Consider the following 25,117-nt stretch of genomic DNA (forward strand, 5'->3'; position numbering starts at 1 on the left):
AGTCATGTCAAATCCACAGATTAGGGCCTAATGAATGCATTTCAATTGACTGATTTCCTTATTTGAATTGTAACTCAGAAATTGTAACTTGCGTTTATATTTTTGTTCAGCAGAAGATCTTTGCGGTTTTGACTAAAATGTTGATGAAAAAACCCTGAGAAAACTATGTGTAGCAATGCTAGCTATGTCCTTACTGTAAAACAGACACATCAACACAGACTATGAACTCTTTCATTAGACATACATCAGTCTCTAACAATGAGGACCAGAGTTATACTGGTGCCTTTCCCAACAGACATTTTAGCCTCAGTATAGGAATACATTGGGTCAGGGCTTATTTGGCTGGCTTGTTCTTTGAAGAGAGAAAATCATTAAAATCACTAGAAAAGAGTGACCATTTACCTTGGCAGAATTAAAACCAACACTGTTCTAAGCAAACAGGCAATTTCTCTGAAATACCTGAGATGCTCCTTTTTCGTCATAGGAACAAGTTTGAAACCACCCACATAGGCTCCCACAATACCATATACAGTGCCTTCAGAAAGTATTCATACCCCTTGACTTATTCCACCTTTTGTTGTGTTACAGCCTGACATCAAAATGGATTAAAGAGATTTTTTTCTCTCACATCTACACACAATACGCCATAATGACAAAGTGAAAACATGTTTTTAGATTTTCTTTGCAAATTTATTGAAAATGAAATACAGAAATATCTCATTTACAAACGTATTCACACCCCTGAGTCAAACCTTTTTAGAAGCACCTTTGGCTGTGATTACAGTTGTGAGTGTTTCTGGGTAAGTCTCTAAGATCTTTGTACAGCTGGATTGTACAACATGTGCCTATTATTATTTTTAAAATTCTTCAATCGTTGTCAAGTTGATTGTTAATCATTGCTAGACAGCCATTTTCAAGTCCTGCCATAGATTTGCAAGCAAATTTAAATCCTAACTGTAACTACGCCAATCAGGAACATTCAATATCATCTTGGTAAGCAACTCCGGTATATATTTGGCCTTGTGTTTTAGGTTATTGTCCTGCTGAAAGCTGAATTTGTCTCCCAGTGTCTGTTGGAAAGCTGACTGAAGCCACTATAGGTTACCACAATACCACATAGGTTACCAGGTTACCACAATACCACATAGGTTACCACAATACCACATTACCACATAGGTTACCACAATACCATACAGGTTACCATAATATCATACAGGTTACCACAATACCGTACAGGTTACCACAATACCGTACAGGTTACCACAATACCGTACAGGTTACCACAATACCGTACAGGTTACCATAATACCATATAGGCTACCACAATACCATATAGGTTACCACAATACCGTACAGGTTACCACAATACCATACAGGATACCACAATACCATACAGGATACCACAATACCATACAGGATACCACAATACCATACAGGATACCACAATACCATATAGGCTACCACAATACCGTACAGGATACCACAATACCATATAGGTTACCACAATACCATACAGGATACCACAATACCGTACAGGATACCACAATACCATATAGGTTACCACAATACCATACAGGATACCACAATACCATACAGGATACCACAATACCATACAGGATACCACAATACCATACAGGATACCACAATACCATATAGGCTACCACAATACCATACAGGATACCACAATACCATACAGGATACCACATAGGTTACCACAATGCCATATAGGTTACCACAATACCATACAGGATACCACAATACCATACAGGATACCACAATATCATACAGGATACCACAATACCATACAGGATACCACAATACCATATAGGATACCACAATACCATACAGGATACCACAATACCATACAGGATACCACAATATCATACAGGATACCACAATACCATACAGGATACCACAATACCATATAGGATACCACAATACCATACAGGATACCACAATACCATACAGGATACCACAATACCATACAGGATACCACAATACCATACAGGATACCACAATACCATACAGGATACCACAATACCATATAGGTTACCACAATACCATATAGGTTACCACAATACCATATAGGTTACCACAATACCATACAGGATACCACAATACCATACAGGATACCACAATACCATACAGGATACCACAATACCATACAGGATACCACAATACCATATGGGTTAGCACAATACCATACAGGCTCCCACAATTTTAGAAAACGGGATTCTGGCGCTATCATTTTAATTGAACAGCAAAACAAAGCAGAAGGTATTTTCATATGAAATACTGTATGTAAATTATGACAATATTCTGTGATATATAATGGCCCTATATCCCAGACTTTTCCAAACATCCTCAGTCAGGGAAAAAACTTATCTGATTTTACAACCACAGCATAAAACCATAAAACGTCATTATCCCCATTTCGTAACACATTAGCCATCAGAGAGAGTGAGGAGAGAAGGCTGACGCAATGTGTGCTATTCACATTAGTGCTCCATTTATATCCCTCGTTACATGCCAGGGAAACCAAGACACACCACATCAACAGGCCCCAGAATACAAGGCTATGTCCCAAATGGCACCCTATTCCCTACACAGTGCACTATCTATGGAATAGGGTGCCATTTGGGAAGGAGACAAGATATTTATTCAATCCCAATACTGTGAGTTTAGATCTGATAACTTACCATGTGTTTAACAGTTTCTAATGTAGTGACTAAAATCATCATGATTGTTTTGTCTCCGTCTGTCTGCTTGTCTGTCCGTCAGAGTTTGTTGCTACAGAAATGAGATGCAATAGTGGTGCTGCTAGTAAAGATCTGTATCTACTTGACTCCTAGCCAATCACACAGTTCTTTTTATGTTACTCACAAGGCCTTTACATAAAGAGTGTTGATGTGAGTGTACAGCAAACACTGGCACCTCAGACTCTACCATCATCATCTGTACAGTACAGAATAGAACTGCTGAAGATTGTTATTTGATCAGCACCATATGTCAACATCTTAGTTTGATGTCTATTTATCAACTATATGAGGAGAAGCAACAAGTGGTGGGTGTTTGAGGTGTGTGTGTGTGTGTGTGTGTGTGTGTGTGTGTGTGTGTGTGTGTGTGTGTGTGTGTGTGTGTGTGTGTTGGTTAGTACTCACTCTTAGGCTCACCCATGGTGACAGACTCAATGAAGTTCAGTGGGGTCATATAGAGCTGTCCCTCATATTCCACTGAGCTGAACAACCGAAACCTGGCCTCATGGGACGACATGTACACATCCCCATCATCCAGATCAAATGTCTTGGCCTGAAACAAAACACACACAGATACACACACACACACACACACACACACACACACACACACACACACACACACACACACACACACACACACACACACACACACACACACACACACACACACACACACACACACACACACACACACACACACACACACATATCCAAAATAATTTATAATGTTTTTAAGCAAAGTGTGAAAAAAGTTTCAATTAATAGTTTTAAAAACAACAGGTTATTTCATGGGCAAACATTAGTGTAAGAACACATTCTCATTTACAGTATTGACTTGGAGAATAGTTACAGGGGAGATGAGCCAATTTGAAGAACCCATGAGCTAAAAACTAGAACCCATGTTTTACTTAAAAAAATGGGCACCATGTTTTGTCAGGACAGTTATTCAGGCCTGTGCACCAGATAACGTCCCTATAAATGTTTAAAAAACAGCGATATCAGGAGGCAGGCCTGCCTGGCCTGGCAAGGACAGAGTGGACGTCTCTCTCTGGTGGCAGAGTGCCAGGCCCACTGGGCACACAGCAAACACCTCAGGGAATGTGTGCCCCCCTTCTTCCCCGCCCTCTCCCCTGCTCCCACACCCCTGCTCCTCTGGGTAAACCCCCACCATCAAATGTCAGCCCCTCCGCCAAGTCCTCGTGTCCAGTTTCCTACGTTCCTGGATTCCTGTGTCTCAAACCCCCAGTCAAGGTTACATCAAGCCACGTCCCGTCACCACTACTCCCACCGTCACCACTACTCCCACCCTCACCACCATTCCCACCCTCGAGTTAGATAAGAGGGTGGGGACAAAGGCTATGCCCCAAACGGCACCCCATTCCCTAGAGCCTGGTCAAAAGTAGTGCACTATATAGGGAATAGGGTGCCATTTGGGAAGTATTAAAAAAGGAACACAATGTAAAAGGAGGTTTGCAAACTAGACCGCGGTCAGTGACTTCAGCAAGGTTTACTGATCCAACAGTCTAATGAAGGCTTTACAGGCTTTACAGCGATGAGCCTACAGATCATCCTAAAACAAACGCCTCACTGGGCCTTATTGGTTTCCACTATTATTATTATTGTCACTGCCTGTCTGTTTGCCTGTACGTGTCCAAGTCTTCTCGCTTTATGTAAATAGCCCTATACAAGCATATTATGACGAGGAAGACTGCCTCCACCTATTCTCACATAGCAATCATGGCACTTGTAAAAAATGTTTTTTTTAAAAGTAAAACAATTGAGAATTTAAATTGTTATAAGAGGTCTTAATATGCATTTTATATTTATGTAACGTAATTTTAATCTAAATTCACGAAATAGACCAGTACAAAACATTTCAGCACCGTATGTCATGGACAGCGCCCTTGTTTTAATGGGGCAAATAGTCACATTGGTCCATTTAAATTAAATGACCATGTGTGTTTCTGTCTACACAATGCATTCCTGTTTGATCGTTTTTTATTTATGCCATGGGTTTTTTACTATCACGGAACGTCAACCTTGAATCTTACCCGAAAACAATAGTATTTTCAGCTCTGCCTCGCGTTGTGAGTTGAGTGGGCATGTTAACGTGCATTATTAATATTAGGCTATCTGCTAGGCTATTACATAGACATATAAATATGATATTTATTATACATGCTATATATATATACACTAATGCCCCATGCCATGACAAGTAGGCTATACAATACCTTATCTGTAGCAGATACTGCTGGTAATGCGAGAAGTAAACCATTATCGATTTGGTTTGACAGTTTCTTTTGGACATTGTAATAACTCGCGAAACCAGCTCCGGTGGCGATACATACTCCAGTTGCAATATGTTTAAATGTCTTAGTTCTCTTCGGTGTTTGTTTCCAAAATACAAATCTCCCTGAGGTAGATGAGAAATTAGTCGATGTGGAAATGAGTCTACGGAAGGCAGCCATTGCTGTTGTTCATTGAAGAGCAGAAGATCGCGGAAAGCTGTTCTTTTCCATCGCGAGATAATCCGTGTGACGTTTCACCCCGTTTTACCTGAATGTTTTGCGCTCCCAGTTTTATAGCGGCTCTCAGTCAAGAATCCAAGTTTCTCTTAGAATTTTTCGGGATAATATGGCAATGCCCTAAAATAGAGGCATCACATTGCATTGATTATATAGCTCAATACATAGGCTACAGTATGTGTTGTTTCATTTTGATCACATCACGGTGTTTGTTAGGTTGTGGTAGTTGCTCTTGCTGGTTGGGGCAGTGCAAACTGAAGTAGACTAATGAGTGTGAGAATGCGATAGGACTGTCACTATCGTTGCCATAGGTAAGTAGCAAAGTACAATCAATGGCCAACATATTGCAATGTTACCAAATACATGATCAAACTCCCTCTCTCTCTCTCTCTCTCTGTCTTCTTTTATACCTTAGGAAGAAAAAAATCTCTGCCAAGGCAAGTCTGAACGATAGCCCCGCCCACTAAAAGTCCCCGTCATTTTGCACCTGCCTCACGTCTTTAGGCACTGTGTGCGCAATCCTCCAACAGCTAGCCTACCTTACCTGCAGAGCAGTGGTCTTGTGTCTCTCATAGAAAGAGGGGTTGGTGGATACATTGGTAGCTCTCTGTAAAAGGTTCTGACTTGCTGCTGTATTTGATTTTCACAATTTTCCAAACCTTCGTGAGCGGTGAGAACTACCAGAATTGAACAACATTATCTTAACTCAACTGATGAAGACATCAAGCGGTAGGGTCATATTTTGGAACGAATGTGTGCTCATAACGTATATGCCACGAGAGCTCATTTACCCAAGGTATACATGTCAAGGGGAAAAAGGGACTTATCCGTTTCAGTTCAACAGAGCATTTGCTTAGTAACGGACGCGAACGTAAACATGCAATAGGCAACAGAGTAGCAATCTGGTAACTGTCGACGCGAGAGCGCTCACTCGGGATCTCTCTGTTGAACTTTACCCGCTCCAACTCTGACGACCGAGAGGACTCTGCTGCGATGGCTGCTCTGGGTGAAGTTGGAAGCTTCTTGCACGGCATTGATGGTGTAGGACACGTCGGGTCCCATTTTCTCCTGACGTCTCTTGGAGAGAGTCCAGCGGTACTGCTGGGTCAGGGTGAACACCTCGTACCCGGTGCCGGGGAAAGCCTGTCCCGGAGCGCCACGGCAGATTTAACACTTTTAAAAGGGATTCTCCGGAGAAGGCAGTTATACTGTAGAACTGGATTTCATCTGGAAATACTTCCTGATGGCACTGTGCAAGGGACAAGAAAGGACCACAGTAGATTCGGTAATTATCAAGTTATTAGTGTGTTATTACAGATCTCATATTACACATTCATATTTCATCATTATTATATAATACAATTTATAAGTGTGTTATTACAGATCTCATATTGCACATTAATATTTTATGGTTAACATTTTTTACCAAATATTTAATCATTATTATATAATACAAGTTATTGTTATAATAATGATTATTATTTTTAATATTATTATTTTTATTTGTGTAACAATAAGATCAGTTTCCTACCATAACATCGGTTGCCAATATTAGCCCTAAAGCAATAGTACAACTGTTATAATTTGTTCAATAATTATCACTGGAATTAATGTGAAAGTCCTATAGGGAAAATGTGGCTATACTCTATCCTAGTGTGTCACAATCTGTGATAGAAGATTTCTCTGGTGAAATACACCTGGAACAACGGATTTATTCTTCTCCAGGTATTTTGGAATTTATAAGCATTGCTGTTGGATTGATAAGCATTCGAGGAGTGGACAGTGCTCTCTACCTGGGGATGAATGACAAGGGAGAGCTCTATGGTTCTGTAAGTATTATACTCATTTACTGTCTCTGCTGTTTCTGTAGTCCCACCTCTCATTTCATATGTGTTGTAGAAGGGTCTCTGGGTCTTTTGTTGCCCAATATACATTAGAATATACCAGTAGGTGGCATTAATGGGTTTCCTTGACTATTGCTGTCACTCTACCATAAATTATCCAGTTCTGCTGTCACTCTGCCATAAATGATCCAGTTTTACTGTCACTCTGCCATAAAGGATCCAGTTCTGCTGTCACTCTGCCATAAAGGATCCAGTTATGCTCTCACTCTGCCATAAAGGATCCAGTTCTGCTGTCACTGTCATAAAGGATCCAGTTCTGCTGTCACTCTGCCATAAAGGATCCAGTTCTGCTGTCACTCTGCCATAAAGGATTCAGTTCTGCTGTCACTCTGCCATAAAGGATCCAGTTCTGCTGTCACTCTGCCTTAAAGGATCCAGTTCTGCTCTCACTCTGCCATAAAGGATCCAGTTCTGCTGTCACTCTGCCATAAAGGATCCAGTTCTGCAGTCACTCTGCCATAAAGGATCCAGTTCTGCAGTCACTCTGCCATAAAGGATTCAGTTCTGCTGTCACTGTCATAAAGGATCCAGTTCTGCTGTCACTCTGCCTTAAAGGATCCAGTTCTGCTCTCACTCTGCCATAAAGGATCCAGTTCTGCTGTCACTCTGCCATAAAGGATCAAGTTCTGCTCTCACTCTGCCATAAATTATCCAGTTCTGCTCTCACTCTGCCATAAAGGATCCAGTTCTGCTGTCACTGTCATAAAGGATCCAGTTCTGCTCTCACTCTGCCATAAAGGATCCAGTTCTGCTGTCACTCTGCCATAAAGGATCCAGTTCTGCTGTCACTCTGCCATAAAGGATCCAGTTCTGCTGTCACTCTGCCATAAATTATCCAGTTCTGCTCTCACTCTGCCATAAAGGATCCAGTTCTGCTCTCACTCTGCCATAAAGGATCCAGTTCTGCTGTCACTCTGCCATAAAGGATCCGGTTCTGCTGTCACTCTGCCATAAAGGATCCAGTTCTGCTGTCACTCTGCCATAAAGGATCCAGTTCTGCTCTCACTCTGCCATAAAGGATCCAGTTCTGCTGTCACTCTGCCATAAAGGATCCAGTTCTGCACTAGTTATGGTCTTATCATCATCCACAATAGGGACTGTGAAATGACACACACACAAATATACGCACACACTCTATCATACTCTAAAACACAATCTACACACACATTATTATTTAGTTGTATTGTTTGTATAGCGTTGTATTTTACATTTGTGTGACTGTTCTTGTGTATCAGTGTTTTGTTACTTGTCATGTTTGATGATTTTGTGTGGACCCCAGGAAGAATAGCGGTTGCTTTGGCAAAAGCTAATGGGCATTCAAATAAACAAAACAAACCAAGCAGCCTTACCACAAATGTATCCTTGCTCTGGTAAGACCGTTGATTTATTGTCAACGGATCTGACTTCATAATCTGATCTGACTTCATAATCTGATCTGACTCCATAATCTGATCTGACTTCATAATCTGATCTGACTTGGTTTCTACTCTGCAGGAGAAGCTGAGCGCTGAGTGTGTCTTCAGGGAGCAGTTTGAGGAGAACTGGTACAACACATACTCCTCCAACCTCTACAAGCACGGAGACAAAGGGACTCGCTACTTTGTGGCGTTAAACAAGGACGGCACGGCTCGGGATGGAACAAAGTCCAGGCGACACCAGAAGTTCACCCACTTCCTGCCCAGGCCCGTGGACCCTGACCGGGTACCGGAGCTGTACAAGGAGATTCTGGGCCACAGCTGAGACTGGCCTGCACCCACCGTCCCAGATCAGATCAGGAATAGCTGTGTATTGAGCTCTAGTCCCTCCTGCTGTGGGAAACAGGGATGTGTGCAGGCCAGCCCAGGCAGTGTGACTGTCGGTGTTAAGACAGTGGAGCCAACCAGCCCTACAGCAGCCCCGGCCCCAGCCCCAGTCCCAGCCCTACAGCGGCCCCAGCTCCAGCCAGCCAGTAGGGAGGGAGTAGCCTACACTGGGGATAAAGGTACTAGCCAGGGGCCTCCCCTCAGAATGCACAGGCCAGCTCTCAGCGGTGACAAAGACAGTCTAGAATGTCTGACATTGTCAACATGCACACCAAGGCATGAGGAGGCTGTTTGTTCCAGGGGCCAACTGACCCCCGAAAGTAGCTGTCGTGTGGAATAGGAGAGGAACAGGATCAGAGGAAGCGATGCTGATGCAGGAGGGAGGGAGGGTCACTCTTCTGTTTGAGGGCCAATACATTTCAGGAAGTGTCTTTGGACTGAGGATCTAGTTGGAATCATAGAGATAGAACATAGAGATAGAACATAGTGATAGAACTGTTCTATTATCTATTGTTAGAATGGCAAAATCTATGGGACTCTATACAGTTAAAGAACCTCATTTTTTATTTGAGGGGGCTATGTTCATTCAAGAAGGATTTTGAAGGAATTCACCTGTTTTTCTTTTCGTTTTACATGTGACTAGATCATGCTGAAAGGAGCAGAAAGATATTTGCCACAGATATCATTTCAAAATGTATTATTTATTCATTTCTAGATACATATATTTATGTTATATATTTATTTATTTCAGAATATATTTTTGCAGTTAAATATACAGTACTGTATAGAGAAACCACTAGAAATTGTATCTATATAGAGATAATATTTCTTTTAATCTGAGGATACCAGTTTTCTCACTTAGCTTGGGCCACATTGTGAGATTGTCTTAAAATAATGTGGGGGGGAAACTGTAATTTGCTGATTATTTCCCCAAAAAGCTGTCTGTTGTACGCATCACATTTAAAGTCTGTGGCAGTGTATCCTTATTAAAGTCAGTGAACTAGATTTGTCTTTTTGATATCTGTTTGGAACATTTAATGATGTATTGTAAATGTTTTAACATTTGGGTTCAGAAACTAAGAGGACCAAACTGTTTATTACCTCTATGGTTTTCTTGATGAACCAACTGACCAAAAAATTATAAAAAATAAACAAGTTTAACTCAGTTTTAAAAGTTCACATTTTCTAAAGAGGCGTAATGCATTGGTGTCTATAGTTTTGTCTTTTGAATTTGGTGAGTTCAAATATATAAACCTATTTACGAGATCATTGTTGTTCTTTTTATGATTGCCATTATGTTGAGAGACAAGAGCGAGGTTCCCATGCATGCATAAAAACTTCAAAGTCTCTCTGTGGAACTTGCTCACGTAGCGGCCTCACAATGACACGGCCAGGGCCAAATAAAAAATGACCTTTACCGCTGGTCTGTTCAGCAGCTTGGCAGCTGTATAAAACTGGAGGTCAGCGCGATAAGGGCTAAGTAAGCTCTGTTGACAGTTGCAGAATGATAGTCCTGATTAATAGTATTATTGAACAATGAAAGAGAGCCAAGGTGGCCAAGAAATCTCTCCAGCCTCCAGACTGAGTGAAAACCTTTGTGTCCCATTCTTTTTTTGTAATACCTTATCCTTTTTTTAGTCTGCTGACAGCTTTAACGCAGCAGAACGCGTGTCCACTGAGTTGATGGTTATTTCTTTGTGTGAAATTGTTTCACAGAGAGATTGTTTTACAATATCCATGCAATTTCAGTGATAGCCAAATTATTTATAGGGGCTTGTCCTCAAAGGAGGAGATATAGCCCTGTTAGTACCTGCATGTCTCTATCCAACTGTAACCAAAACAATATTTAGAATGAAACAGGAATTAGAACGTTATATAAAACATATGATCTTCGGACAATGGCTGAACAGGCATATTTATTTAATAGCCACCATCTAAGTATCTTTGTACAGTTTCCTCAACGGTTGGGAGGATATCTGTGTTGAAGCATGAAAGCTAAAGGCCTGTGATCTCAACATCTCTGTGATGGCAAGCCAACTGCTGTCTTGACATGGGGAGTCTGCTCTGTTGCCAACTCTCAGCCTTGTAGGATATGATGGGACTTTCCCATCAGAACACCTACATAATCAACAACTACCTCTATCTCTTCTCACCATAATGATATCAGGCACCTTGTTCAACTGTGCTCTCTATGTTTATGTGTACATTCCCTGACTATCTACCCCATAAACACCTAATCCCTGGCTATCTACCCCATAAACACATATTCCCTGGCTAGCTACCCCATAAACACACATTCCCTGGCTATCTACCCCATAAACACATATTCCCTGGCTATTTACCCCATAAACACATATTCCCTGGCTATCTACACCATAAACACGTATTCCCTGGCTATCTACCCCATAAACACCTAATCCCTGGCTAGCTACCCCATAAACACCGAATCCCTGGCTAGCTACCCCATAAACACATATTCCCTGGCTATCTACCCCATAAACACATATTCCCTGGCTAGCTACCCCATAAACACCTAATCCCTGGCTATTTACCCCATAAACACATATTCCCTGGCTATCTACACCATAAACACGTATTCCCTGGCTATCTACCCCATAAACACCTAATCCCTGGCTAGCTACCCCATAAACACCTAATCCCTGGCTAGCTACCCCATAAACACATATTCCCTGGCTATCTACCCCATAAAAACGTATTCCCTGGCTATCTACCCCATAAACACCTATTCCCTGGCTATCTTCCCCATAAACACGCATTCCCTGGCTAGCTACCCCATAAACACCTAATCCCTGGCTATCTTCCCCATAAACACGCATTCCCTGGCTAGCTACCCCATAAACACCTAATCCCTGGCTATCTACCCCATAAACACGTATTCCCTGGCTATCTACCCCATGAACACGTATTCCCTGGCTATCTACACCATAAACACGTATTCCCTGGCTATCTACCCCATAAACACGGATTCCCTGACTATCTACCCCTTAAATACATATACCCTGGCTGTTTTTATTTAATTTTTTTATTTCACCTTTATTTAACCAGGTAGGCTAGTTGAGAACAAGTTCTCATTTGCAACTGCGACCTGGCCAAGATAAAGCAAAGCAATTCGACACATACAACAACACAGAGTTACACATGGAATAAACAAAACACACAGTCAATAATACAGTAGAACAAAAGAAAACAAAAAGTCTATATACAGTGAATGCAAATGAGGTAAGTTAAGGCAATAAATAGGTCATGGTGGAGAAGTAATTACAATATAGCAGTTAAACACTGGAATGGTAGATGTGCAGAAGATTAATGTGCAAGTAGAGATACTGGGGTGCAAAGGAGCAAGATAAATAAATAAATACAGTATGGGGATGAGGTAGGTAGATAGATGGGCTGTTTACAGATGGGCTATGTACAGGTGCAGTGATCTGTGAGCTGCTCTGACAGCTGGTGCTTAAAGCTAGTGAGGGAGATATGAGTCTCCAGCTTCAGAGATTTTTGCAGTTCGTTCCAGACATTGGCAGCAGAGAACTGGAAGGAAAGATGACCAAAGAAGGAATTGGCTTTGGGGGTGACCAGTGAGATATACCTGCTGGAGCGCGTGCTACAAGTGGGTGCTGCTATGGTGACCAGTTAGCTGAGATAAGGCGGGGCTTTACCTAGCAAAGACTTATAGATGACCTGAAGCCAGTGGACTTGGCGGTGAATATGAAGCGAGGGCCAGCCAACGAGAGCATACTGGTCGCAGTGGTGGGTAGTATATGGGGCTTTGGTGACAAAACGGATGGCACTGTGATAGACTGCATCCAGTTTGTTGAGTAGAGTGTTGGAGGCTATTTTATAGATGACATCACCGAAGTCGAGGATCGGTAGGATGGTCAGTTTTACGAGGGTATGTTTGGCAGCATGAGTGAAGGAGGCTTTGTTGCAAAATAGGTTGCCGATTCTAGATTTCATTTTGGATTGTAGGTGCTTAATGTGAGTCTGGAAGGAGAGTTTACAGTCTAACCAGACACCCAGGTATTTGTAGTTATCCACATATTCTAAGTCAGAGCCATCCATAGTAGTGATGCTGGACGGGCGAGCAGGTGCGGGCAGTGATCGATTGAAGAGCATGCATTTAGTTTTACTTGCGTTTAAGAGCAGTTGGAGGCCACGGAAGAAGAGTTGTATGGCGTTGAAGCTCGTCTGGAGGTTAGTTAACACAGTGTCCAAAGAGGGGCCAGAAGTATACAGAATGTTGTCATCTGCGTAGAGGTGGATCAGAGAATCACTAGCAGCAAGAGCGACATCATTGATGTATACAGAGAAGAGAGTCGGCCCGAGAATTGAACCCTGTGGCACCCCCATAGAGACTGCCAGAGGTCCGGACAACATGCCCTCCGATTTGACACACTGAACTCTATCAGAGAAGTAGTTGGTAAACCAGGTGAGGCAATCATTTGAGAAACAAAGGCTGTCGAGTCTGCCAATAAGAATGTGGTGATTGACAGAGTCGAAAGCCTTGGCCAGGTCGATGAAGACGACTGCACAGTAATGTCTCTTATCGATGGCGGTTATGATGTTGTTTAGGACCTTGAGCGTGGCTGAGGTGCACCCATGACCAGCTCGGAAACCAGATTGCATAGCGGAGAAGGTACGGTGGGATTCGAAATGGTCGGTAATCTGTTTAACTTAGCTTTCGAAGACCTTAGAAAGACAGGGTAGGATAGGTATACGTCTGTAGCAGTTTGGGTCTAGAGTGTCACCCCCTTTGAACGAGGGGGATGACTTGCAGCAGCTTTCCAATCTTTGGGAATCTCAGACGATACGAAGGAGAGGTTGAACAGGCTAGTAATAGGGGTTGCAACAATTTTGGCAGATAATTTTAGAAAGAGAGGGTCCAAATTGTCTAGCCCGGCTGATTTGTATGGGTCCAGATTTTGCAGCTCTTTCAGAACATCAGCTATCTGGATTTGGGTAAAGGAGAAATGGTGGGGGCTTTGGCGGGTTGCTGTGAAGGGTGCCGGGCAGTTGACCAGGGTAGTGGTAGCCAGGTAGAAAGCATGGCCAGCCGTAGAGAAATGCTTATTGAAATTCTCAATTATAGTGGATTTATCGGAGGTAACAGTGTTTCCTAGCCTCAGAGCAGTGGGCAGCTGGGAGGAGGTGCTCTTATTCTCCATGGACTTTACAGTGTCCCAGAACTTTTTTGAGTTAGTACTACAGGATGCACATTTCTGTTTGAAAAAGCTAGCCTTAGCTTTTCTAACTGCCTGTGTATATTTGTTCCTAACTTCCCTGAAAAGTTGCATATCACGGGGGCTATTCGATGCTAATGCAGAACGCCACAGGATGTTTTTGTGCTGGTCAAGGGCAGACAGGTCTGGAGTGAACCAAGGACTATATCTATTCCTTGTTCAAAATGTTTTGAGTGGGGCATGCTTATTTAAGATGGTGAGGAAGGCACTTTTAAAGAATAGCCAGGCATCATCTACTGACGGGATAAGGTCAATGTCATTCCAGGATACACCGGCCAGGTCGATTAGAAAGGCCTGTTCGCAGAAGTGTTTTAGGGAGCGTTTGACAGTGATGAGGGGTGGTCGTTTGGTCGCAGACCCATTACGGATGCAGGCAATGAGGCAGTGATCGCTGAGATCTTGATTGAAAACAGCAGAGGTGTATTTGGAGGGTGAGTTAGTTAGGATGACATCTATGATGGTGCCTGTGTTTACGGATTTGGGGTTGTACCTGGTAGGTTCATTGACAATTTGTGTGAGATTGAGGGCATCAAGCTTAGATTGTAGGATGGCCGGGGTGTTAAGCATGTCCCAGTTTAGGTCACCTAGTAGCACGAGCTCAAAAGATAGACGGGGGCAATCAATTCACATATGGTATCGAGGGCACAGCTGGGGGCAGAGGGAGGTCTATAGCAAGCGGCAACAGTTAGAAGTAGAAGCTCGAATTGTTTGGGTACAGACTTGGATAGTAATACAGAACTCTGCAGCCTATCTTTGCAGTAGATTGCAACACCGCCCCCTTTGGCAGTTCTATCTTGGTGGAAAATGTTATAGTTAGCGATGGAGATTTCAGGGTTTTTGTTGGTTTTCCGAAGCTAGGATTCAGACACGGCTAAGACATCCGGGTTGGCAGAGTGTGCTAAAGCAGTGAGTAAAACAAACTTAGGGAGTAGGCTTTTAATGTTAACATGCATGAAACCAAGGTTTTTACGGTTACAGAAGTCAACAAATGAGAGCACCTGGGGAGTGGGAGTGGAGCTAGGCACTGCAGGACCTGGATTAACCTCCACATCACCAGAGGAACAGAGGAGAAGTAGGATAAGGGTACGGCTAAAGGCTATACAAACTGGCCGTCTAGCAAGTTCGGAACAGAGAGTAAAAGGAGCAGGTTTCTGGGCACGATAGCATAGATTCAAGGCATAGTGTACAGACAAAGGAAAGGTAGGAGGAGAGTACATTGGAGGTAAACCTAGGCATTGAGTAATGATGAGAGAGATATAGTCTCTAGAGACGTTTAAACCAGGTGATGTCATCACATATGTAGGAGGTGGAACAGCATCGTTGGTTAAGGCATATTGTAGCGGCCGTCTAAAAGAGTAGACCAAGGCGCAGCGTGGTTAGTGCTCATCATGAAATTTATTTGGATGAACACTGAATCAAAAAACCAAAGTGCAACAGCTAAACAGTTCTGTCAGGTAACAAATGACTAAACAGAAAATAACCACCCACAAAACCCAAAGGAAATCAGGCTGCCTAAGTATGGCTCCCAATCAGCAACAACGATATACAGCTGTCCCTGATTGAGAGCCATACCCGGCCGAAACAAAGAAATACCAAACATAGAAAAAATGACATAGAATGCCCACCCAAACTCACGCCCTGACCAACCAAAATAGAGACATAAAAGGATCTCTAAGGTCAGGGCGTGACACATATTGACCAGGGCTAGAGGCTCTACAGTGAAATAAGACAGTAATCACTAACCAGGACAGTAATGGATGAGGCATATTGATATTAGAGAGAGGCATGCGTAGCCAAGTAAACATATGGGTCCAGTGAGTGGTTGGGCTGACTGGGGACACGGCGATTCAGACAATTAGCAGACCGATGCTAACAAGCTAACAGTTAGTAGGCTATCTACCCTTTAAACACGTATTCTCTGACTATCTACCCCTTAAACACGTATTCTCTGACTATCCACCCTTTAAACACATATTCTCTGACTATCTACCATTAAACCACGTATTCCCTGACTATCTACCCCATAAATACGTATTCTGGTTTTAGATGCATTACTAACTGTTACATATTCGGTTTAAAAAGACAAGGGCAATTTTCTTTCTTCATAGTCCTGGCAACTAAAATATTGCTATTTTAAAACAAAACATATGCGCAATTGGAAACATTACAGTTATAAAATGTATGTTTTATTAAAAAATTGTATTCAACAGTGATCATTGAAATGTGCTGAAATGTCACGACTGGCAGCTCCCTTTCCTGGGGAGCGTCATCACAGGTTGCTTCCATGTGAAAAGGACCAGCTTAGTCTGTGGTTCCCTCTGTTGGATATTACGTTCTGCATGAGAAACCAAAAGATTCAAAGTAACCTAACATTTAAAAAGTCTGGCACTTAGCCATTACCTTTCTGTGTAAGTGTTCTCCCTTGACATTTTGAGGGTCGTGTCTCTAAACAGGTTTCCACCCTGACTTGTGATACCTGATGCCCAGAAGTGCTCTTTAGCACTTGTTGAACTTATGTTTTGGAGTCACCCTAGCCTTTGGAGAGATACTTTTGTTGCCCCAGCAGGTGGTCTGTGGCTCCTTAGTGAAAACACTTAAACCCCTCATCCATCCCACTCGGGGGCTCTCTCTCACTTAATGGATGCTTCCTGACTTTCATCACCTCCTCAGCCACAGAGGCCTCTGCAGGAAGCCCAATCAGGTGTGTGTCTCAGTGTGTGTGTGTGTGTGTGTGTCAGTGTGTGTGTGTGTGTGTGTGTGTGTGTGTGTGTGTGTGTGTGTGTGTGTGTGTGTGTGTGTGTGTGTGTGTTTAACAATGAAGAGTAAACAAACAGAAATTGGACCAACTGGGGACATTTTGTTGGTCCCCACAAGGTCAAATACTATTTCTAGGGGGTTTAGGGTTAAGGTTAGAATTAGTGTTAGGGTTAGAATTAAGTTTAGGATTAGGAGCTAGGGTTAGTTTTAGGGTTAGGAGCTAGGGTTAGTTTTAGGGTTAGGAGCTAGGGTTAGGTTTAGGGTTAGGGTAAAGGTTAGGTTTTTGGGTTAAGGTTAGGTTAGGTTAGGGTTAGTGTAATAGTTATGGGTTAGTGTTAGGTTTAGGTTTAGGGTTAGGGGTTAGGGAAAATAGGATTTTGAATGGGATTGAATTGTGTGTCCCAACAAGATTAGCTGTGTGTGTGTGTGCGTGTGCGTGTGCGTGTGCGTGTGCCTGCATGCGTGCGTGTGTGACTGAGTCCACGGAGCAGGTATGGAAGTCAGTGATCTTCGTTGCCTGTCTATCTCTGCAGTCAGTCATTCCAGTCAGACAGCGTGTGCAGGTGTTCCCACCGCTCCTCATCCTCTGTCGCCTGTTTGTCAGCTGGGGATATGGGAGGTGAGTTAGCACCAGCATACCTGCCTGCTGGAAATATAGGTAGCTTTGTTGTCTGCCCCAATTATTAGAGAGCATAATTTCTATCTTTAGAAAGGCTGGCCTGATGAACACAGCAGGGGAAGTGCCAAGAGCTTAACTCACCTACTGTTGTAAAGCCATGGTCACTTCTAAGAAGTGGTGTCTGTCTGTCTGTCTGCTTAAGGATGGTGTCTGACTGTCTCTTTGTGTTGTTGAAATCCTACAACTATTGATTTTAGGCTCTTTGGTGTTTGTTGATTCAATAGTAAATTGCCATGCTCACCAAATTATGAGTTACAATGGTGTGTGCATGGATTAAGTCTGTGTGCATTGTTTAAGTCTGTGTACATGGCAGTCTACCGACATATTAAGACTAGGATAAAAGTATGCTATTATGCACTTGATATTTTTGTTCCTGAATCCCTTAAACTTTTACTGCAGTGGGCTAAATCAGGGTCCAACAGAGTGGTAGTCTTAAACAAATCTACTTTGAAACAAAAGTATCCACCTCACACACATGGTTATGGGCTTAAAAAAAGAAAATACCTGTACTATGTCAGATATAGAGTTGACATGTATTACATTTTGAGTTTGCATCCCAATATTACATTTTATACATTACAGAAGACTGAAATATAACAAACCATTTGATTTTCAGCTGTTTAAAAAAAATAATGTTTATTAATATGAAAAATATGAATAACATTCCACCCATGAAGCCACTAGGTCATTGAACTGCAGGAAATGTCTTCTCTGGCGGAGTTGCCTTGATTGTATCTACAATATAAACCAACACACATCCTGGGGACCAGGAAGAAAATCCCCCAAAATAGCAGAATGAAAGAAAAATATTTCATCATCTGAAGATGTTAGACTTCTGTGATAACTCATCCAGGAAGATTGGTGTACTAAAGGTTCATCCCACAACATAAGACATCAAGGTATGCAGTACAGAATGACCATGTTGTTATACTTCCTATATTGTAACTCCTTTCAAGTACAATCGTTTTTTTTAATGTCATAGCTATCCTTGAGGGTTTTGTGGTCTACTTTCTACAAACTGCAATTAGGCTCTGCATATTTGATTTACTGTCATTTCAGTTCCAGAGATGTCAGCTCCAATGGAAAATATGCTCCTCTGTTTAGATCTCCATGGAAACATAAGGAGAAAAAACAACTTTGCAAAAAACCTCAGAGCACTGCTATTTCCACACCATGCAAATGTTGTCTTTCAGTTTTAACATACAGACCTGAGCAGGGCTTGCAGTTCTAGTCTTCCCAGCAAGTAACTGACACTGTTGTGTCTTAGAGCATTAAAGAAATGATCTGAGACTGGGAGAAGAACTGGGAGGCCCGAGAAGGAAAACTGTGCTGATACAAAAAAACAGACCATCTGTGTCCCAAATGGCACCCTATTCCCTCTATAGTGTCTTACTGTCGCACCCTATTCCCTATAGAGTACCCTACTGTCGCACCCTATTCCCTATATAGTACCCTACTGTCGCACCCTATTCCCATATGGTACCCTACTGTTGCACCCTATTCCCTATATAGTACCCTACTGTTGCACCCTATTCCCTATATAGTACCCTACTGTCGCACCTTATCCCCTATATAGTGCCCTGCTGTTGCACCCTATCCCCTATATAGTGCCCTACTGTTGCACCCTATTCTGCATATAGTGCACTAATTGTGCACCCTATTCCCTATATAGTACCCTACTTTTGACCAGGGAGGGCCCTGGTCAAAAGTAGGGCACCATATAGGGAATAGGGTGCTAGGGTACCATTTGGGACGTAACAACAGATTGACACCTGGCATCTGCACCAGCTGCTTGACTCAGATGATACAGTACACAGTAAAACGTCTAGTCACAATAATACCCCATCACTATAAATCCCAAGGAATGACTGCATACATGTCTGGGATTGTTTTAGCTATATGTTATACAGTATATTCTGTGTTTTAGCTATACGTTATATATGCTGTGTTTTAGATATATGTTATACAGTATATTCTGTGTTTTAGCTATGCGTTATATATGTTGTGTTTTAGCTATATGTTATACAGTATATCCTGTGTTTTAGCTATGCGTTATATATGCTGTTTTAGCTATACGTTATATATTCTGTGTTTTAGCTATATGTTATACAGTATATGCTGTGTTTTAGCTATATGTTATACAGTATATTCTGTGCTTTAGCTATACATTATATATGCTGTGTGTTAGCTATATGTTATACAGTATATTCTGTGCTTTAGCTATACGTTATATATGCTGTGTTTTAGCTGTATGTTATACAGTATATGCTGTGTGTTAGCTATATGTTATACAGTATATTCTGTTTTAGCTATACGTTATATATGCTGTGTTTTAGCTGTATGTTATACAGTATATTCTGTGTTTTAGCTGTATGTTATACAGTATATGCTGTGTGTTAGCTATATGTTATACAGTATATTCTGTTTTAGCTATACGTTATATATGCTGTGTTTTAGCTGTATGTTATACAGTATATTCTGTGTTTTAGCTTTATGTTATACAGTATATTCTGTGCTTTAGCTATACATTATATATGCTGTGTGTTAGCTATATGTTATGCAGTATTTTCTGTGTTTTAGCTATACGTTATATATGCTGTGTTTTAGCTGTATGTTATACAGTATATTCTGTGTTTTAGCTTTATGTTATACAGTATATTCTGTGCTTTAGCTATACATTATATATGCTGTGTGTTAGCTATATGTTATGCAGTATTTTCTGTGTTTTAGCTATTCGCTATATATGCTGTGTTTTAGCTGTATGTTATACAGTATATTCTGTGTTTTAGCTATATGTTATACAGTATATTCTGTGCTTTAGTTATACATTATATATGCTGTGTTTTAGCTATATCTTATACAGTATACTCTGTTTTAGCTATACGTTTTATATGCTGTGTTTTAGCTATGCGTTATATATGCTGTGTTTTAGCTATACCTTATACAGTATATTCTGTGAAATACCTTTTTTTCTTAACCACTCTCAACCCACATCTCTGCTTGTCTGATCCCAGTTGTGATCTACATTTTTTTTTATCTCGCTGCCCCCCCCCACAACAACCCCCCACAACAAATCCTCCCATCACCAATCCTTCATAGCTTTTCCCCACTGTCAGTTTCCCCACCCACCATGACCCTTCATAGCTTTTCCCCACAGTCAGTTTCCCCACCCACCATGACCCTTCATAGCTTTTCCCCACAGTCAGTTTCCCCCCCCACCACAACCCTTCATAGCCTTTCCCCACAGTAAGTGTCCCCCCACACCAAAACCTTTCATATCCCCCCCACCACCATTTCCACCTCACATCTGCTGACCAAACCTGTCTTTATGTCCCATGTGGACACCTCGGCCGCCCCTGTGCCTGGCCCATGTGTCCACATTACAAAGCCACAAATTAGGTCTTGACATTTGGGCGCTATAATTGCCCCCTGAAAAGCATGAGGCATCAATTAGGCTCTCAGCACCATGACAGGTTATCCCTACAGGACATAACCGCCCTACCGGACTCCCAGACTGGAGTACCTTGTCAGGGCAAACACACACACACACACACACACACACACACACACACACACACACACACACACACACACACACACACACACACACACACACACACACACACACACACACACACACACACACACACACACACTCAGATCACACTATTATGGCTCTCTCATGCCCCAGCGGAAATCATTCACTTAGCTGCAGGGATTTAAATACAGAGACATTACTCCACTCAATAATGAATTGTGGGACATAGCTAGCACCTTTTTACCCCAAAACTAAAATGTAATCTGATTGAATGTGGTAGTCAGTATCAGATAAATATTTGTTCAGTACTGTAGTTGGACTTCCACAATCAGTCTGACACAACCAGTAGTCGATAAGATACATCATCATTATGAAACTATTGATTTGTAATGATAATTTATACATGCGGGTAGAGGAGGGAGTTGGACTGGGGGCTTGGTGGTAGGTCTCTGGGTGCAGTAGTAATAGCTGCATAGATCCCTTCAGGGGTGGACTGGCCATAGGACAATTCTGGCAAATGCCAGATGGGTTGGTTCATCTTTAGCCCAGTGGGCCTGTCTAAATTTGGGGTTATGTGCAAAATTATCATTATTTGTCTAATAATGGGGGCCTCAAGGAAAAAAAAATACCGGTGTGGGAGCCTTGAGTGAAAAAGGGGGCAGGGGTGTTCGAAATGCCCGAGCCAATTTTTGGTCCCAATCCATCCCTGGATCCCTTTGATTCTCTGGCTGTGGAGCTGCCTGACAGTTCTCTCTCCCACAGGGATCACAGATTTTAAGGTCACAACAAAGGTCAATTGGTTAATTTCCATAGTTTCCACTTTAAACATTCTTCTGGGTTTTGTAAGTAATTCAATCAGCAGCAACAACACTGGTTAACTGCCCAGCATTACCAACAGTCATTAAGGATGGATGCAGCGCAGCGTATACATCCTGGAGAAGTGGTTTAGGATGCAAAACACTCTGCAGCATGCTGAAATTAGACCCATGTAGTGATAATGTTTTTTCTAATACACATGACTTTGACTTGGGGAGCATGCAGTGTGGATAAAATGTTTCCTCTTAGGGGGGAAATCTGAGTATAGGCTATGCTTATTCTTTCTTTATAAAACAGACACATTACTTCCTGCTTTTCTTTATGAAACTGACACATTGCTTCCTGCTTTTCTTTATAAAACAGACACATTACTTCAAGCTTTTCTTTTTAAAACAGACACATTACTTCCTGCTTTGGATAAGTATGAAAACACACATCATACAGAATGAAAATAAAGTACATATAAGATCTTTTTGGTATAAGATATCAAAGACTCATTCGCTTCAGGAGTTGATTCTGTAATTAAAGAGAGAGAACACATTCTAATGCTTGGAGGAATCTGTTCTACTAAAGCAAATGGCCTCACCTATATCTAAAGTCTAACTTTCACATAATCACATGTATGTATGTATTGATACATCCTATGTATGGGCCCAAAATAAACAGTTTCATGGCAAAAGCCAATACAAAATATATATATATTTTTTGTCTATTTGTAGAAGGCATGAGATTAGATAGACTGTACTCTACACTCAATACCTGCTGGTGAAAGTGGAAATGTGCTTTGTTGTTCCTAAGTCAGGCGGAAAATTGCTAACCCATTTGTCATTGTGTGCCAAGATGTGGTCAGTCAATGGATTCCTTCATGACAAGCTTACGGAATCGAATGTTTTTCCACGGCCTCACCCCTTCACACCTGCACCTCCAGGTAAAATAACAAAATGAGGGGAAGACAGAGAGAAAAGAGGGCTTAGAGAGAGGGAGAGAATTAAAGACAGAGGAAGGGGAAAACGATAGGCAATAAGAATTTCCTGTGTAATCCTGCATGTTCATAGCATGCAAACCAATAAATCAGAAAACCACTGATTAATATAATTGTGCCGATGACCACAAAACATTATTATACAGTAGGATGGAATTGTATGTTGTTTTCTGCGTTAAAACGGGAATTAGTTGATTTGAGAATAAAATAATTAGACGCACAACTTGTAGTTCTTTTCATGTTTACTGTGATGGGATGCATTGAGTTTTCAACAAACAACTAGTGATTGACTTGCTAATCCTCTTGGGTGGGTTTCTTACTTCAGGGGGGATTCCATGACTTATAAAACACACTGTATTCGACATAAAGGCATGGATTCTGGAGGAACTTTTCTTCTGAATTTGGATGACAACAATGTGCAAGAGTGTGCACAGAACAAACAAACCACAGCACATGCACAGGTAACTGCCAATATAAAGGAAACACCAACATAAAGTATCTTTATAGGCCGTTGGGCCACCACGGGCCAGAACAGCTTCAATGCACCTTGGCATAGATTCTACAAGTGTCTGGAACTCTATTGGAAGGAAGGCAACACCAGTCTTCCACGAGAAATTCCATAATTTGGTGTTTGTTGATGGTGGTGGAAAACGCTCTCTCTGGCGACACTCCAGAATCTCCCATAAGTGTTCAGTTGGGTTGATATCTGGTGACTGAGAAGGCCATAGCAAATGGTTTACATTGTTTTCATGCTCATCAAACGATTCAGTGACCACTCGTGCCCTGTGGATGGGGCATTGTCATCCTATGGGGGCATAACCATGGTAGCCAAAATGATGGCCTGTCCAGCATTTTTATACATGATCCTAAGCATGATAGGATGTTAATTGCTTAATTAACTCAGGAACCACACCTGTGTGGAAGCACCTGCTTTTAATATACTTTGTATGCTTCATTTATTCATGTGTTTCCTTTATTTTGGCAGTTAACTGTAGCTCTCTCTGTAGAGGATCAATGGAAATAAATGAAAAAGACAAATAGTTTTAACTGTTTTTCTACCATTCGTTCTGGCTGATATTGACCGAATTGGACAGAGAATGAGTAGCTGTCGCTGCTGGGCTCAAACATGGTTAGAGTCATGTACAAGACAAATTGTTTAAATAATCACCCCCTAGCCACATTATTGATCTTTTGATTAGTAATGATTTCAACACCAGAAGGTAAATCAATCATGCCAAACTTCACAACCACAAGACTCTCTCTGCCTCAAATATCAGAGGGTCATTTTAGGGTCATTCTTAACCTGAGTGGCATTTGGGCATGGCTTTTTTTATGTATTTGGGTACACCTTCCCATTCTAAATCAACTACAAAGGCAGGTTAATGACTTGAGATCATTTTTACCATTATGATAACACTGTTGTGTAACCAAACAAAAACATGTATGACGTGTAAATATTTGTAATATTAAAGTGTTTTTCATGATTGCGAAGGTGAGGGACGCAAATGCCACCGTAATTATTGAAAATTCTAAACAGGATGGTTCGAACCCTGAATGCTGATTGGCTGACAGCCGTAGTATGTGAGACCGTATACCACGGGTATGACAAAACGTTTATTTTTATTGCTCTAATTACGTTGGTAACCAGTTTATAATAGCAATAAGGCACAATAAGGTTACCAGTACATAATGTAGTGTGGTTACCAATACCTAATGTAATGGGGTTACCAATACCTAATGTAGTGGAGTTGCCACTACCTAATGTATTGGGGTTACCAATACCTAATGTAGTGGTGTTACCAGTACCTAATATAGTGGTGTTACCAATACCTAATGTAGTGGTGTTACCAGTACCTAATGTAGTGGGGTTACCTGTACCTAATGTAATGGGGTTACCTGTACCTAATGTAGTGGTGTTACCAATATCTAATATAGTGGTGTTACCAATACCTAATGTAGTGGTGTTACCAATATCTAATATAGTGGTGTTACCAATACCTAATGTAGTGGAGTTACCACTACCTAATATAGTGGTGTTACCAATATCTAATATAGTGGTGTTACCAATACCTAATGTAGTGGTGTTACCAATAT

The 25,117-nt window shown here is 41.6% G+C and overlaps 2 protein-coding genes across 9 annotated transcripts in view; one reads left to right on the forward strand and one right to left on the reverse strand.

Annotated features, from left to right (window-relative positions):
• The window catches only part of micu3b (mitochondrial calcium uptake family, member 3b), a 35,511-nt gene extending 30,214 nt beyond the window's left edge, over positions 1-5,297 (reverse strand). For 3 of the 8 annotated variants that reach the window (XM_014212838.2, XM_014212841.2, XM_014212842.2), the window contains exons 1-2: positions 4,994-5,290; positions 3,162-3,309 (exon numbers count right to left, since the gene is read on the reverse strand). In XM_014212838.2, coding sequence (XP_014068313.1) covers positions 3,162-3,309; positions 4,994-5,230 — 385 coding nt within the window. In that variant the 5' untranslated portion in view covers positions 5,231-5,290. Of the gene's footprint in view, positions 1-3,161; positions 3,310-4,993 lie in introns of all 8 variants that reach the window. The other 5 variants (XM_045724097.1, XM_014212835.2, XM_014212836.2 and 2 more) reach the window with 5 other exon arrangements.
• Positions 5,298-5,788: 491 nt separating this feature from the next.
• Positions 5,789-10,172, forward strand: fgf20b (fibroblast growth factor 20b). The gene is made up of 3 exons (XM_014212844.2): positions 5,789-6,572; positions 7,013-7,116; positions 8,686-10,172. The coding sequence occupies exons 1-3, from the start codon at positions 6,281-6,283 to the stop codon at positions 8,929-8,931; spliced, it is 642 nt and encodes a 213-aa protein (XP_014068319.1). The 5' UTR covers positions 5,789-6,280; the 3' UTR covers positions 8,932-10,172.
• The last annotated feature ends 14,945 nt before the right edge of the window (positions 10,173-25,117 follow it).

Source organism: Salmo salar, chromosome ssa09 (assembly GCF_905237065.1).
Source record: "Salmo salar chromosome ssa09, Ssal_v3.1, whole genome shotgun sequence".
Lineage (NCBI taxonomy): Eukaryota > Metazoa > Chordata > Actinopteri > Salmoniformes > Salmonidae > Salmo > Salmo salar.